At 42.9% G+C, this 14,812-nt stretch overlaps 1 protein-coding gene across 1 annotated transcript; it reads right to left on the bottom strand.

Moving 5' to 3' along the window:
- Positions 1-689: 689 nt before the first annotated feature.
- LOC142662694 (uncharacterized) lies at positions 690-13,569 on the bottom strand. Its single transcript, XM_075840906.1, has 5 exons — positions 13,500-13,569; positions 9,182-9,298; positions 3,132-3,281; positions 2,396-2,536; positions 690-1,298 (listed from the first exon to the last, which is right to left on the bottom strand). The coding sequence occupies exons 1-5, from the start codon at positions 13,567-13,569 to the stop codon at positions 1,102-1,104; spliced, it is 675 nt and encodes a 224-aa protein (XP_075697021.1). The 3' UTR covers positions 690-1,101.
- Between the last annotated feature and the right edge of the window lie 1,243 nt (positions 13,570-14,812).

Below are 14,812 nucleotides of genomic sequence, written 5' to 3'. Positions count from 1 at the left end.
ATCCATTCATTTCTGCAAGCACTGGAATTAAAGGGGCTCCACTACAGCCCCTCCAGGATCAGTGATGTCATAGTTCAGCAGTTTATTGGATCTGGAGGGTGATAATCAGTAGTGTGCCAGGCAGAGAGATGAGATGGAGGGTAAAGCAAGGTCCAGACTAGGACCAGGGAGCCAAGCGGCCCCTCCATTTAGGAGAACTGGGAAGTTTTTATTTTTGGTTATTGGTTCACTTTATTTTAGCACTTTTTTTTTCAAAAAGTTGCATTGTGAGCTGCAAGAGATGAGAGATTGTAAGTAAATAAAGAATTTTAATATATGGATGGAATTCATCTAATATGTCCCTACATTCAATGAGTCCCATCACACTCTTCATACAAATCCCAAAAATATTTCCCTCATTGTAAAAGTAATCACACCCGTCTTCGGGATGGCGCATTGTACATTTTGCACCATTTTTGTGATCGGCAAGAATTTCGTCAGGTTTATTATACAATTTGTGCAGACAGATCACATATAATAAAATAATACAAAAATGTATAGAATAAAATTGCGCCCACCTGGTATAAACATTTATTAGATCTTTTTTTTTATTGGTCATGACTTGTCATCTTTTTGGATTCTATTGTATTCAATTTTTAAAGAAATATACAACCATTGGCCTCATGCACGCCACCGTATTCATCATCTGAATCCTCTACATCCCGAGTATGGGGCTATTGTATTTTAATAAGGCAATGCACACCAACGTAAAAAAAATGTCTCCATGAAAAGAAAAAAATAATTGAACTCTCTGAAATTGGGATGACTTGGCCCCGTGATATACATTTATGTGCATGAGCCCCCTAGTGTCCAGACTTTGCATTTGAGTTGCAATTTGGTGATTTTTTTGATACGGTTTTCCCTGCAATGTCTGAATGAGCCCTTAGGGAAGGGAAAAAGTTGCAAGTATATAAAAAAATTAGTCCACAGTATGAAGAGGAGAACACAATTGAGTCCAGTCACCTTTCCCTTGATGTTTTTTTATTTTACATCCCTTTTTCTTAATGTATTGAATTAGACAGGACAATCTTGTATGTTGTATTTTTATATATAAAGGTCTTTTTAAAGCAAAACTTTTATAAGGAACAACATCATCAAGGTGGAGAAGCAGAAAGTTCCCTGGAGGGCGATACATCCATTGCTGCAGAAGGTTTTTGAAACCACTTTCAGGGCATCGTAGACGTTATCCTGATTGCCCAGCAAATTACAGACGCTCGGAGTGGCGCAGCCGCGTATGAAGGTTGTCACAGAGGTAGATCCTGAAGAATAAGAAGCAAAAATATTAGATAACGACGTTGTAATATTATATTAAGCGAATGTCCTCTTATTAATATCACTATTCAATGCTGATTAGTTTCATAGTTTATCTTTGTAGAGGGATGAGCTCCATTCTTCTGATACAGAGCTCCAAATCCTCTGCAGAGACATAGATTTAAATAATAGAATTCTGTATGCCGGCAGCCACCACTAGGGGGAGCTTACTGTATACATTGATCTTAGAGAGGTTGTCCGGTGCAATAAAATGCATTGCCTATCCTCTGGATAGGCAATCAATATCTAATCAGTATGAGGTCCGACTCTTGGGACCCCGTCAATCAGCTGTTTGAAGGGGCCACAGCATTCTGGCGAGTACTGTCGTCCATTAAATTCTTACACGGCTGTGCACCGTATTACAGCTTCCTCACACTCATCCAAGAAATATAAATTACTGTCTCCAGTATGAACAATGCTCTGTGAGCTAAACACAACTGCATCAGCCGCACAAATCTCACTGGTGGTTTGTTACAATGTATCAGTCTGCAGGCTGTTTAGCTCACAGAGTAGCCTGGATACAATTGTATCCACTTCTCAGCTGTGAGCAGGACTAGGTATGTACAGATCTGCAGCCTCTGCACGGTAACACATGTTGTCATTCACTGACAGCAAGCAGAGATCTTGAAAATGGTGAGGAATTTAAAAACAAAGACTTCTAGAATGTTGTAGAACTTTTCATTTACCGTGATTAAAGGGGTATTCCCAACTTCTTAGCTGAAATTTGTGGTCGGGTGACCCCTGTTTTTGGTATAGGTGCGGCCCCATAGCTGAGATCCGCATCGATCAGACGTTTATGGCATATCCTGTGGTTATGCCATAAATGTCTAAGTTGGGAAAACCCCTTTACGCTTTAGTTATATAAAACTAGACAATTCCTTTAAGTCTACGGCTGTGTAAAAAGAAAAGAAAGCAGAGGAGTTGGAGCTTTGTATCAGAAAAACACAGCTCCGACCTCTGTAAAAATATATCATGAAATTGCCGGCACGCAATTTTGGACCTAAGAACGTAACGGCGTAAATTCACAGCACTGGAGTGTTATTACCTGATAGGTATGTGGATATGCGGCCGCACATAGTCTCTGCGCCGTAACATTGCAAGGTACTTCCAGTGTAGCAATAGTCAGTGGTGTCCGTGGTGCAGGTCCGGCATGTCTGTCCATTCAGCTGAGTACTTGTGGCTGGCACTGAATACGGGATATATTAAGATTACACTTTTAACCTCATTCTTATATTAAGGACGACCTGTCACCTCTCCTGACAAGTCTATATTACTAAATACTTATATTCCCCATGATATAACAACTCTGGAACATATATATTTTTTAAATTCTGCTTTGTCCTATTCCTCTGTTATTCCTCCTAGAAATTTATAAATAAATTGACAACTGGGTGTTACCATTCCCCTTGTCAAAGGGGCGTGTCCTACAGTCTCACTCTGTCAGCACTGATTGGACAGTGTCAGTCTGTGTAGGGACACACCCCAACTAGTGACACCCAGCTGTCAATTTATTCATATATTTCAAAGGAGGAATAACAGAGGAACGTCACAACCTAGAATTATTAGAAAATATGCTGCAGAATTGTTACGTCATGGGGAATACACGTATTTACTAAAACAGACATATCAGGGGAGGGGACCGGTCCTCTTTAAGCACATGTAGTTATTTATATTACCGTAATTTATCAATTTTTAGCAAAACAGAAACTTCACATAACTGCACTACATTTTTCTACCACTAGGTGGCGCTAGACTGTTGTACTTTGCATGACAGAACTTACATGTCGGGGTTGTTACGTTGCATTTGTCAGTGTCACAACATGAAGTGGAGATCCTGACATTTCCACCTTGAAAAGTCAAACTTCCTGTGATATTGCACTGGTTTGCGGGGGTGCAGCCTCTTGCCAGAGATGAAGAAGTAACTGTAGATCCTGTAGAAAATCATAGAATACACATTTTTGAAGCTGATAAATATTTTATTAAGACAACATATCCAGAACCAGGGGCGTAGCTAGAGGCTCATGGGCCCCGATGCATAAATTCTTACTGGGCCCCCCCCCCCCCCGCAAACTTATTATGGCCGACGGTCCGCAGCTTTCAGCTGCATCGCTGGGTCTCCTAAGTGACCCAACAATGCAGCACTAGCAGTCGGGGGCGTCACTAAGGCTGGGTTCACACACCCTATTTACGGACGTAATTCGGGCGTTTTAGCATTGAATTACGTCCGAAAATGCGGCTCAAAAGCGTTGGCAAACATCTGCCCAATCATTTGAATGGGCTTTACGATGTTCTGTGCCGACTCATTTTTTTTTACGCACCGCTGTCAAAAGGCGGGGCGTAAAAAAGACGCCCGCGTCAAATAAGTGCCTGTCACTTCTTCAGACGTAAATGGAGCCGTTTTCCATGGACTCCATGAAAAAACAGCTCCAATTACGTCCGTAATGGACGCAGGAAAAGACGCCTGCACATGCCTTTACGGCTGAAATTACGGTGCTGCTTTCTCCTGAAAACAGCACCGTAATTTCAGCCGTAACAGACGCTGCCGTGTGAACATACCCTCAGGGCTTAAAATGTCAGGGAAATAGCCCCAATACATGTGTGTCCGCCCCAAAAAAAGTGTGTATAGGAGACAGCATAGCATATCTATAGCACTACGACCCTATAAACTATGGATAGGATTAGATACAGTGGCTCAGCAGACAGTATCACACAGGATAGGATTAGATACAGTGGCCCAGCAGACAGCATCACACATGATAGGATTAGATACAGTGGCTCAGCAGACAGTATCACACATGATAGGATTAGATACAGTGGCTGAGCAGACAGTATCACACATGATAGGATTAGATACAGTGGCTGAGGAGACAGTATCACACATGATAGGATTAGATACAGTGGCCCAGCAGACAGTATCACACATAATAGGATTAGATACAGTGGCTCAGCAGACAGTACCACACATTATAGGATTAGATACAGTGGCTCAGCAGACAGTATCACACATGATCGGATTAGATATAGGGCCCAGCAGACAGTATCACACATGATAGGATTAGATACAGGGTCCAGCAGACAGTATCACACATGATAGGATTAGATACAGGGTCCAGCAGACAGTATCACACATGATTGGATTAGATACACAGCTCAGCAGACAGTATCACACATGATTGGATTAGATATAGGACCCAGCAGACAGTATCACACATGATCGGATTAGATACAGGGCCCAGCTCGCTGACATTGCGGCTCCAGAGCTGGACCCAGGATAGGTAAGAATAATAATTTTGCTTCTTTATGTGTTACTGATTATTTTTGTGTTTGTGTTTTTTTTACAGGTTCGGTTGTTGGACTTCGGATTCGAGGACTTCAATGACGGCGTTTTTTTTATTCTCAATAAAATTGTTAATGAGGGTTGTGTTTTTTTTATTTCAATGAAATATTTTTTCTATGTGCTTGTATCTTTTTAAAATTTATTATCACCGCCTTAGTAATGGCCGCTGGCTGATTGACAACCTCCATTACTAAGGCGAGGCTTAATGTTAGCCGGTGCAGAGGCCAACACTAACCCCCATTATTACCCCGGTACCCACCACCACCAGGAGCACTGGGAAGAGCCGGGTACGAACCAGTACCCGACCATCTGTAGTGACGGGCAGGCAACGGGGTGGCCGCAGGCTGGTAGTATTAGGCTGGGAAAGGCCAAAAACAGTGGCCCTTCCCACCCTGGTAATGCTGCCTGCTGCTGCTGTGTTGCATCTGGCTGGTTATGAAAATTGGGGGGGAACCCACATCGTTCTTTCCAATTATTATTTTTTTTTTAAATGACGTGGGGTCCCCCCCATTTTTCATAACCAGCCAGATACAATAAAGCAGCAGCAGCCTAGCATCACCAGGGTGGGAAGGGCCACTGTTTTTGGCCTTTCCCCTCCTGATAATACCAGCCTGCGGCCACCCCAGTGGCCGACCATCACTACAGATGGTCAAGTACTGGATCGTACCCGGCTCTTCCCAGCACCCCTGGTGGCGGTGGGTACCGGGGTAATAAAGGGGGTTAGTGTTAGCCTCTGCATCCGCTAACACTAAGCCCCGCCTTAGCAATGGATGCTGTCAATCAGCCGGCGGCCATTACTAAGGCGGTAGTAATATAGTTTAAAAAAAACCACAAAGACATAGAAAAAATATTTTATTGAAATTAAAAAAAAAACCCACACAGCCCTCATTAACCATTTTATTGATAACAAAAAAAAAAGCCGTCATCGAAGTAGTCCTGGAATCCGACGTAGTCCAACGACCGAACCTGTAAGAAAACACACAAAAAATGATTAGTAACACATGTGTTAGGCTTAGATACAGGGCCCATGTGTGATACTGTCTGTGGGACCCTGTATCTAAGCCTACCACAACGTAGGCTTAGATACAGGGTCCAGCAGACAGTAATCTTATACAGTATAAGAACCGAGTATAAGCTGGGCGTTGTGAAGAGAAGTGGATGATACTTCTCATCAGAAAGCCCAGCTAGTAAAAGTAGTAAAAACGCCCCGATGTACGCACATAATACACGCCCACTTGGACTTTTACTTTTAAACACACCCACTTGGACTTTTGCAAGCCTCATTTGCATAAATACAAAAATGGTCATAACTTGGCCAAAAAAGCTTGTTTTTTAAAAATAAAAACGTTACTGTAATCTACATTGCACCCCTATCTGCTGCAATAGCAGATAGGGGTGCAAAATCTGGTGACAGAGCCTCTTTAAACATTGATGGCCTTTCCTCAGGATAGGCCATGAATGGGTCCGACTTCCGGGACTTTCCTGGTTCCAGATCGCAGCGGAGGTCCTGACGTCACAGCGCTATGCGCCGTGCACAACATCGAGAGGACAGAACTTCCGCCGCGGCTGAAGAGGAAGGTAAGATTAGTTGCCCTGACTGGCGGGGTCCGACTCCCGGGACCCGCCAATCAGCTGTTTTGAAGGGGCCGCAGCACTCGTACAAGAGCTGCTTCCCCTTCATTTCACTACTCGCTCACACTGTGAATCGCCGACACCGATTCACAGTGTCACCGGAATGAAGGGGAGTAGCTCTCGTACGAGTGCTGCGGCCCCTTCAAAACAGCTGATTGGCGGGTCCCGGGAGTCGGACCCCGCCAGTCAGGGCAACTAATCTTACCTTCCTCTTCAGCCGCGGCGGAAGTTCTGTCCTCTCGATGTTGTGAGCGGTACATAGCGCTGTGACGTCAGGACCTCCGCTGCGATCCGGAACCAGGAAGGTAAGGTCAGTCTGTTACTATAGTAACAGGGGCCCGCGGCCCGAGTTACTATAGTAACTTTTTATTGATGTGGTGCGGGGGGCTGTGGGCCCCCCTGGCTTCGGGGCCCGGTCGCAATTGCGACCCCTATAGCTACGCCAGTGTAGATATGAGATAGATAGATAGATAGATAGATAGATAGATAGATAGATAGATAGATAGATAGATAGATAGATAGATATGAGATAGATAGATAGATAGATAGATAGATAGATAGATAGATAGATAGATAGATAGATAGATAGATAGATATGAGATAGATAGATAGATAGATAGATAGATAGATAGATAGATAGATAGATAGATAGATAGATAGATAGATAGATAGATAGATAGATAGATAGATAGATATGAGATAGATATGAGATAGATAGATAGATAGATAGATAGATAGATAGATATGAGATAGATAGATAGATAGATAGATAGATAGATAGATAGATAGATAGATAGATAGATAGATAGATAGATAGATAGATATGAGATAGATAGATAGATAGATAGATAGATAGATAGATAGATAGATAGATAGATAGATAGATAGATAGATAGATAGATAGATAGATAGATATGAGATAGAGAGATAGATAGATAGAGAGATAGAGAGATAGATAGAGAGATAGATAGATAGATAGATAGATAGATAGATAGATAGATAGATAGATAGATAGATATGAGATAGATAGATAGATAGATAGATAGATAGATAGATAGATAGATAGATAATGAGATAGATAGATATGAGATAGATAGATAGATAGATAGATAGATAGATAGATAGATAGATAGATAGATAGATATGAGATAGATAGATAGATAGATAGATAGATAGATAGATAGATAGATAGATAGATAGATAGATAGATAGATAGTAGATAGATAGATAGATAGATAGATAGATAGATAGATAGATAGATAGATAGATAGATAGATAGATAGATAGATAGATAGATAGATAGATAGATAGTAGATAGATAGATAGATAGATAGATAGATGATAGATACTTTGTCTGTTATGCTAAACTGTCAGCCCTGAGGTGTGACTGCTCAGCATGACAGACATACATACACACAGTGAAGGGGTTAAGAGCTGGATTACTAGTTGCTACTTACATCTGCTGTGGGGTCAGAGAGCAGCTGGTACTGCAGGGGAGCAGCAGACATGCACACCATCTTCTTGCTGTAGCCATTCCTTTCCCTCTGAACAGGTCACGAGGAAGAGGGAAACAGCAAGAAGTGAGCTGATTGGGTGGACAGTACAGTGGGCGGGGCTGGGTCTCGTAAGATGAGTGGATTCATCTATCATTCATTTTCCACCCTCTTGTTCCCCCTCCACGCAATGACTCTCTGACAGCTGAGCTGCCACCAATGCTTTAAGCTACATTACTGGGTCTCTTTTGTACCACAGCAGGGACCCAGCAATGTAGAGCAATCATTGCAGCGCTAGTGTGGTGAGGGGGGCCTGCGGGCCTCCCTAGCTACGGGGCCCGGTCGCAGTTGCGACCGCTGCGACCCCTATAGCTACGCCACTGTCCAGAACTTTCAGAATGTGATACATCCAGGTACATTGGCAGAGTGTATACACATGTTCATCCTCTAGGGGGCACTAGACTCTAATCCTTTCCCTTACATGTCACAGGTGCCACAACCGTGGATCATCTTTTTTCTCTAGCGTTCCAGGGGTCGGAGGTGGGGACTAGACGTCTGTTCAGGAAGTTACAATTAAAACAATTGAAAAATCCGGAGATTTGGCGACAAATTTAGACCCGTTTTCTAGCTGCATTACCTTGAATGGGGTAAATATGGTTCCGTAATAGGAAGTTTCCTGATAGGAGTCTGTGTGTTATTTTCTTGGCTGTCACTCTTATAGGGGTCTTGTGACTGCCACCCTTATTATGGCCCTGTGGCAGTGCCCCTTGGTTACTTACATGTACGTGACAGCCGCCTAGCGGAAATATGGAGCGGGCTCACGGGCTGGGCCTGCTCCATAGTAAGGGGGTGTCAGCTTTATGTTACACTTTACTGCAACGAGCAGGATTCCGCTAGTTTAACCCCTTAGATGCTGCGGTCAATAGAAACCGTGGCATCTAAGCCATTAGAAGGAGGGGACGGCTCACTCTAATGTCCCATCGACCTCCCCGCGATGCGATCACGAGCCTAATGAATGCCCCAGGTCTTGTATGTGCTCCTATTAAGCCCTGCCGAGCAGAAATGAAGCGGCACAGCGCTCAACTGTGCTCTTCTGCAAAACTTTTGACATGTCAGAAGTTTTTCGAAAGTTTAGTTACCTTTTAAGGATGACAAAAGACAAGATTGTAGAATGGGTGTGTCCAGGACTTTGAGGGGGCGTGGTCAGATTATTGGAAGGTGGGGCCTCATGCCACATTTACTCTCTATTAACCCTTGTCATACTATTATGGTCATCTAATTCATGTGATAGGACTTTGTACAGTAGGAGATCTCAGCACCCTAGAAGAAGACGTTTACGGGCCGTGGTCTTACAGAACATATTACTTACCTACGGTGGTCACAGCGAGAGATGTTACGCAGGAGCTCCCGGAGGAGCAGGTTTCAGTGTTTGTTGCGGACTGAGCTCCATTAAAAGCTATACATTTATAGCAGGACAGAGAGAAACCTGGAAGACACAGACAGAACAATGAGTTATACTTTTCTCCGTCTTCTCTGCCCCAACCATAGATGTTCCTCCGATGAGAAGAACGGGACATGTCATCTATGAAGACGTCATTGCTGGTGGTTCTCTCTAACCATGAAGGGTAATCAGGGGGGTGACTCCTTAATTCTGGGTTAGACCATGTCGAGGTTATAGAAGAGAGGGGACTACCATATATGAGACCTTCCACTATTCGCCACAGCTGGGTCAACCTCCCTTCTCTTTTGAATCCATTGAAATCAATTACCGAGGTTTAATGCTCCATGTTTTCTGCAGTAGCGCTACAGACAAAATTGTCATTTACGATCTTACGACATTGTTTATCCTTATTTTTATTTGTTCACGAATACAATGCCAGTGTTACGGTGAAGACTGACACACTGTTATTTGGAAAAGTTTAGAACGACACCATTGCACTTTTTTGGGCTGGCAGGGTACTCTTAACAGAGACCCCCGTTTTTCATATTTTCTTTTGTCTAAAACCTGGGTGCGCCTTATAGCCCGAAAAATACGGTATAGGGGTAAAATAACTATACCTAACTCCCAATTAATGTTTCACTGCACTCCATATCTTATACCTATGAGTGCATCATAAATATTCTGAGACACTATAGGGGAATTATTACTCTACTGGGGCACTATAAAAGCATTATTACAGTACTGGGGCACTATGGGGTATTATTACAGTACTGGGGCATTATAAATGTAATGGCGCACTATGAGGGCATTATTACTGTACTGGGGCACTATGGGGTATTATTACAGTACTGGGGCACTATAAAAGCATTATTACTATATTGGGGCATTATTACTGTACTTGGTCACTATTACTGTACTAGGGCACCTTGTGGGCATTATTACTATACTGGGGCACTATGGGGTATTATTACAGTACTGGGGCATTATTACTATACTGGGGCACTATGGGGCATTATTACAGTACTGGGGCATTATAAATGTAATGGCGCACTATGAGGGCATTATTACTGTACTGGGGCACTATGGGGTATTATTACAGTACTGGGGCATTATAAATGTAATGGGGCACTATGAGGGCATTATTACTGTACTGGGGCACTATAAAAGCATTATTACTATATTGGGGCATTATTACTGTACTTGGTCACTATTACTGTACTAGGGCACCTTGTGGGCATTATTACTATACTGGGGCACTATGGGGTATTATTACAGTACTGGGGCATTATTACTATACTGGGGCACTATGGGGTATTATTACAGTACTGGGGCATTATAAATGTAATGGCGCACTATGAGGGCATTATTACTGTACTGGGGCACTATGGGGTATTATTACAGTACTGGGGCATTATAAATGTAATGGGGCACTATGAGGGCATTATTACTGTACTGGGGCACTATAAAAGCATTATTACTATATTGGGGCATTATTACTGTACTTGGTCACTATTACTGTACTAGGGCACCTTGTGGGCATTATTACTATACTGGGGCACTATGGGGTATTATTACAGTACTGGGGCATTATTACTATACTGGGGCACTATGGGGTATTATTACAGTACTGGGGCATTATTACTATACTGGGGCACTATGGGGCATTATTACTATACTGGGGCACTATGGGGTATTATTACAGTACTGGGGCATTATTACTATACTGGGGCACTATGGGGCATTATTACTATACTGGGGCACTATGGGGTATTATTACAGTACTGGGGCATTATTACTATACTGGGGCACTATGGGGCATTATTACTATACTGGGGCACTATGGGGTATTATTACAGTACTGGGGCATTATAAATGTAATGGGGCACTATGAGGGCATTATTACTGTACTGGGGCACTATGGGGTATTATTACAGTACTGGGGCACTATAAAAGCATTATTACTATACTGGGGCATTATTACTGTACTTGGTCACTATTACTGTACTAGGGCACCTTGTGGGCATTATTACTATACTGGGGCACTTTATTTTTTTATTGCACCCTCCATTTGTACATTGATGTTGCAGCGGGGTGGAGTGTGCAGAAATACTTAACGTTCCCCGCATCGTGTCGTTTTTCGGGTCCAGCGCCACGCACGTGATCTTCTTTCTGACCTGGTCCGGAATCGCTGCTTTTCAGAAAAACAGAAGTCAGGCTCTCAATGCATTCTTATGGAGCCTCGTTCTGGCCTCGTTCTGGCGCCCATAGGAATGCATTGAGAGCCTGAGTTCAGGTTTATTCAAAAGCACAGCGACTCCATAGACGTCAGAGGAAAGATCACGTGAGCGACGCTGGACCCAAAGAAGACAAGATGCGGGGATCGGTAAGTAGTTTTGCGCACAGCACCCCACTGAAGCACCAATGTACAAATGGAGGGTGCAATAAAAAGATAAAGTGGGGAGCTTCTTTAAGATTGTCGACATTGTCACGGACCCGCACCCACATGTGACTTTCCAAGATTCAGGGACCGCCAATCCAGCGCAATTTGGTCTTGTCCCAAATTATTTGGGGGCAGAACTTCTATGGATACAGATTCCAGCCCCCACAGAACTGGTGCTTATGATAAACTCATATCCAGGGTTGGTTTACTGCTCAGCCTATCACGTGACGTATAAGTGGTCTTCGTTACATAAAGATAGAATAAAATATGTTTTTTTTATTGTAATATCGTTTTCATTTTTATTTATTTGCATGAACATTCAGGCTGGAAATTTTGCATTGTCTTTCCACTGCAGCAGACCCATCTTTCCCCTCCGGACCCCTCTGTCCCCTGCAGACCCCTCTGACAAGGTTGTATCTACAGGAACATCCAACATCCTTGATACTTATTTCCCCCAAAGGCAAATGTCAGGGAACAGCCAGGCAATGCCATAGATATTAGATTCTGTTTTATTTAAAATATTAGAGTCGAGCGAATTTCCTGAAATTCATTTTGGTAAATTTACTGCGAATTGTAAGTGCCGGATTTCCCCGAAAACTTGTGCTGGACTCTCTGAGGACTTCTAGGACTGTATCCAACTCCTTTCAAGCTCTTTACCGCCAAGTCAGCATTAGTAATGCCAAAGTGACAATAACATATATGGGTAGAGAGAACATATATGGGAAAGCCCGCCCGAAGTCATGTGATCCTTTTTCTAATCTGTAAAATGTCAGCCAGCGCTCGCCAATGGCTGCAATTAGTGCACCACAAACCCCAAAAGTTCCAGAATTTGCAGAGTTCAAAACTAGAGATGAGCGAACCAGGACAACCGAACCCGGTTTCGGTCCGAACATCAGGAAAAGTTTGGTTCGCAGCGAATCCGAACTTCACCGGGTTCGGCCGAACCCGTTTTGACCGAACAAGGTCAAAAATATTATACAAATCGGCAGCCACTTGTCTCTATCAATCACTGATAGAGAAAAGAGGCTGCTGATTAAAAATAAAATAAAAAGCATTTCATACGTACCTGGTCGTTGTCTTGGTGGCGAGTCCCTCTTCTTCCTCCAGTCCGACCTTCTTTTCTGACGCGGCAGCCTGTGATTGGCTGCAGAGGCCTCTGCAGCCTGTGATTGGCTGCAGCGCTCACATGGGCTGTAACGTCATCCAGGAATGTCGGGCCGGACGTGGAGAGGGACGCGTCACCAAGGCAACGGCCAGGAGACCGGACTGGAGGAAGCAGAAAGTTCTCAGTAAGTATGAACGTCTTTTTTTTTTTTTACAGGTTACTCTATATTGTGATCGGTAGTCCCTGTCCAGGGTGCTGAAACAGTTACTGCCGATCGCTTAACTCTTTCAGCACCCTGGACAGGGACTATTTACTGACGTCACCTAGCAACGCTGTCGTAATGACGGGTGCACACACGTAGTCACCCGTCATTACGGGGGCCTCATGCACACGACCGTAAAAACACCCGTTATTACGGGTCGTAATTACGACCCGAAATAGCGGGCCCATAGACTTCTGTTAGCCTCTATCTGGTGTATCCGACTATTGCTACACATCAGAGACCCTACAGTGCACTGGAGAGGAAACCAAGTGTGGCCGTATGGCAAGGACATTATCTGGTAGGAAACCTTTTTTATTACCTTTGGTTTTTTTTCTGCTGAAATATTTATTTATTCATGTTTTTATTATTTTTTAGCTGAAAATGTAATTATTTTTTGGTCACTGTCCCATGTATATGACGCTAGAATCCGCATACTCACTTGTGAACTGGTATTTATCCGTTTTTAATGCCCGATTCCCTAATATGACCAATGCAAATGTTGTGACCATGATCAGCGCCTGTGGATGCCCGCACACATATTGGTAGTGTCGCCCAAGAATCACACATGATTTTACTGCAAATTACCAGCATGCTCACCAATAGGAGGGCAGCTGTGATTTACAATGGGAACCCTCTGATCTCGACCATTTAACCCTATAAACCCTGTGATCAATGCTGATCGAGGTGTTGACAATGTCAAGTAATTGTGAACCCGGGCATCACAATCGCAGGGATTCATTCCAGTTTCCTAGGTCCTTTGAAAGGACCCCTGGGCTGTCCTATGGTAATGCCTATAAAGACATAATTTGGGTAACAGATGTGTAAAGGTATTAATATACATAGAGATAAAACACTGGTTTATAGGGTTACAAAAAAAGATCTAAAGTAGAAGTTTATTAATGAGAAACTTACAAAAAGGTAACAAAAAAATAATCTAAATTATGTAAAAGAAAAAAGTTAATGAGTAAATAACTTATAGATTTAGGTGGCCAAAAAACCGTAAGAACCCATAAAATAAAGGCAACGTATTGACCATTGATGTGTGGCGTAAAAATCGAAACAAAATCAAGTCATTAATGTCTGCGTTTCGCCATGATAAAGATTAATATAAATGAAATGCTATTCAATACATAAAAAAACAATCGACGTCTCACATAGAAAAAGCAAGTCCTCTCAAAGCTACAAGGACGGCGAGTAAAAAGTTATGACCGCCGAACTGCAGAGAGGTAAAAATGAAATAATAAAAGTATGGTCTTTAAGGCCAGGATCACACACAGAATTTTGATGCAGTTTTTGTGGCAGTTTTTGGATCAGTTTTTTTTTAGCCAAAGCCAGAAGAGGATCCGTAAGGAACGGAAGGTGTAAAGAAAAGACTGATGCACCTCCTTACTTTTGTGTCCACTGTTGTGTTTGGCTCCAAAAACGAAACCAAAAACTGCCCAAAAAAACTGTGTGTGATCCTGGCCTAATGGTAAGGCGGGCCGGGTCTTCAAGGGGTTGGATATGTAGGAGTCGAAAAATCCTCACGCTTCTTTAGGATATTTTTGATGATGATAAAATTGCTTACATTTTTGTTTGTCATATGACTGACAGACACTTAATAACATTTAATTTTTTCGTCCAGGTTCAATAAACGTAAAAGATGCCACCCGAGGTTGTGCCACCGAAAACTTCTGTGACTTACTTGGTAACCAAAATACTGTCATCGATGGGTTGAATGTGGACATGAAGATGTATTGTAGTGACGGAGCC

This window comes from Rhinoderma darwinii, chromosome 10, assembly GCF_050947455.1.
Source record: "Rhinoderma darwinii isolate aRhiDar2 chromosome 10, aRhiDar2.hap1, whole genome shotgun sequence".
Lineage (NCBI taxonomy): Eukaryota > Metazoa > Chordata > Amphibia > Anura > Rhinodermatidae > Rhinoderma > Rhinoderma darwinii.
The sequence above is the reverse complement of the archived record's forward strand: the minus strand, read 5'-3'. Positions and strand labels throughout refer to the sequence as shown.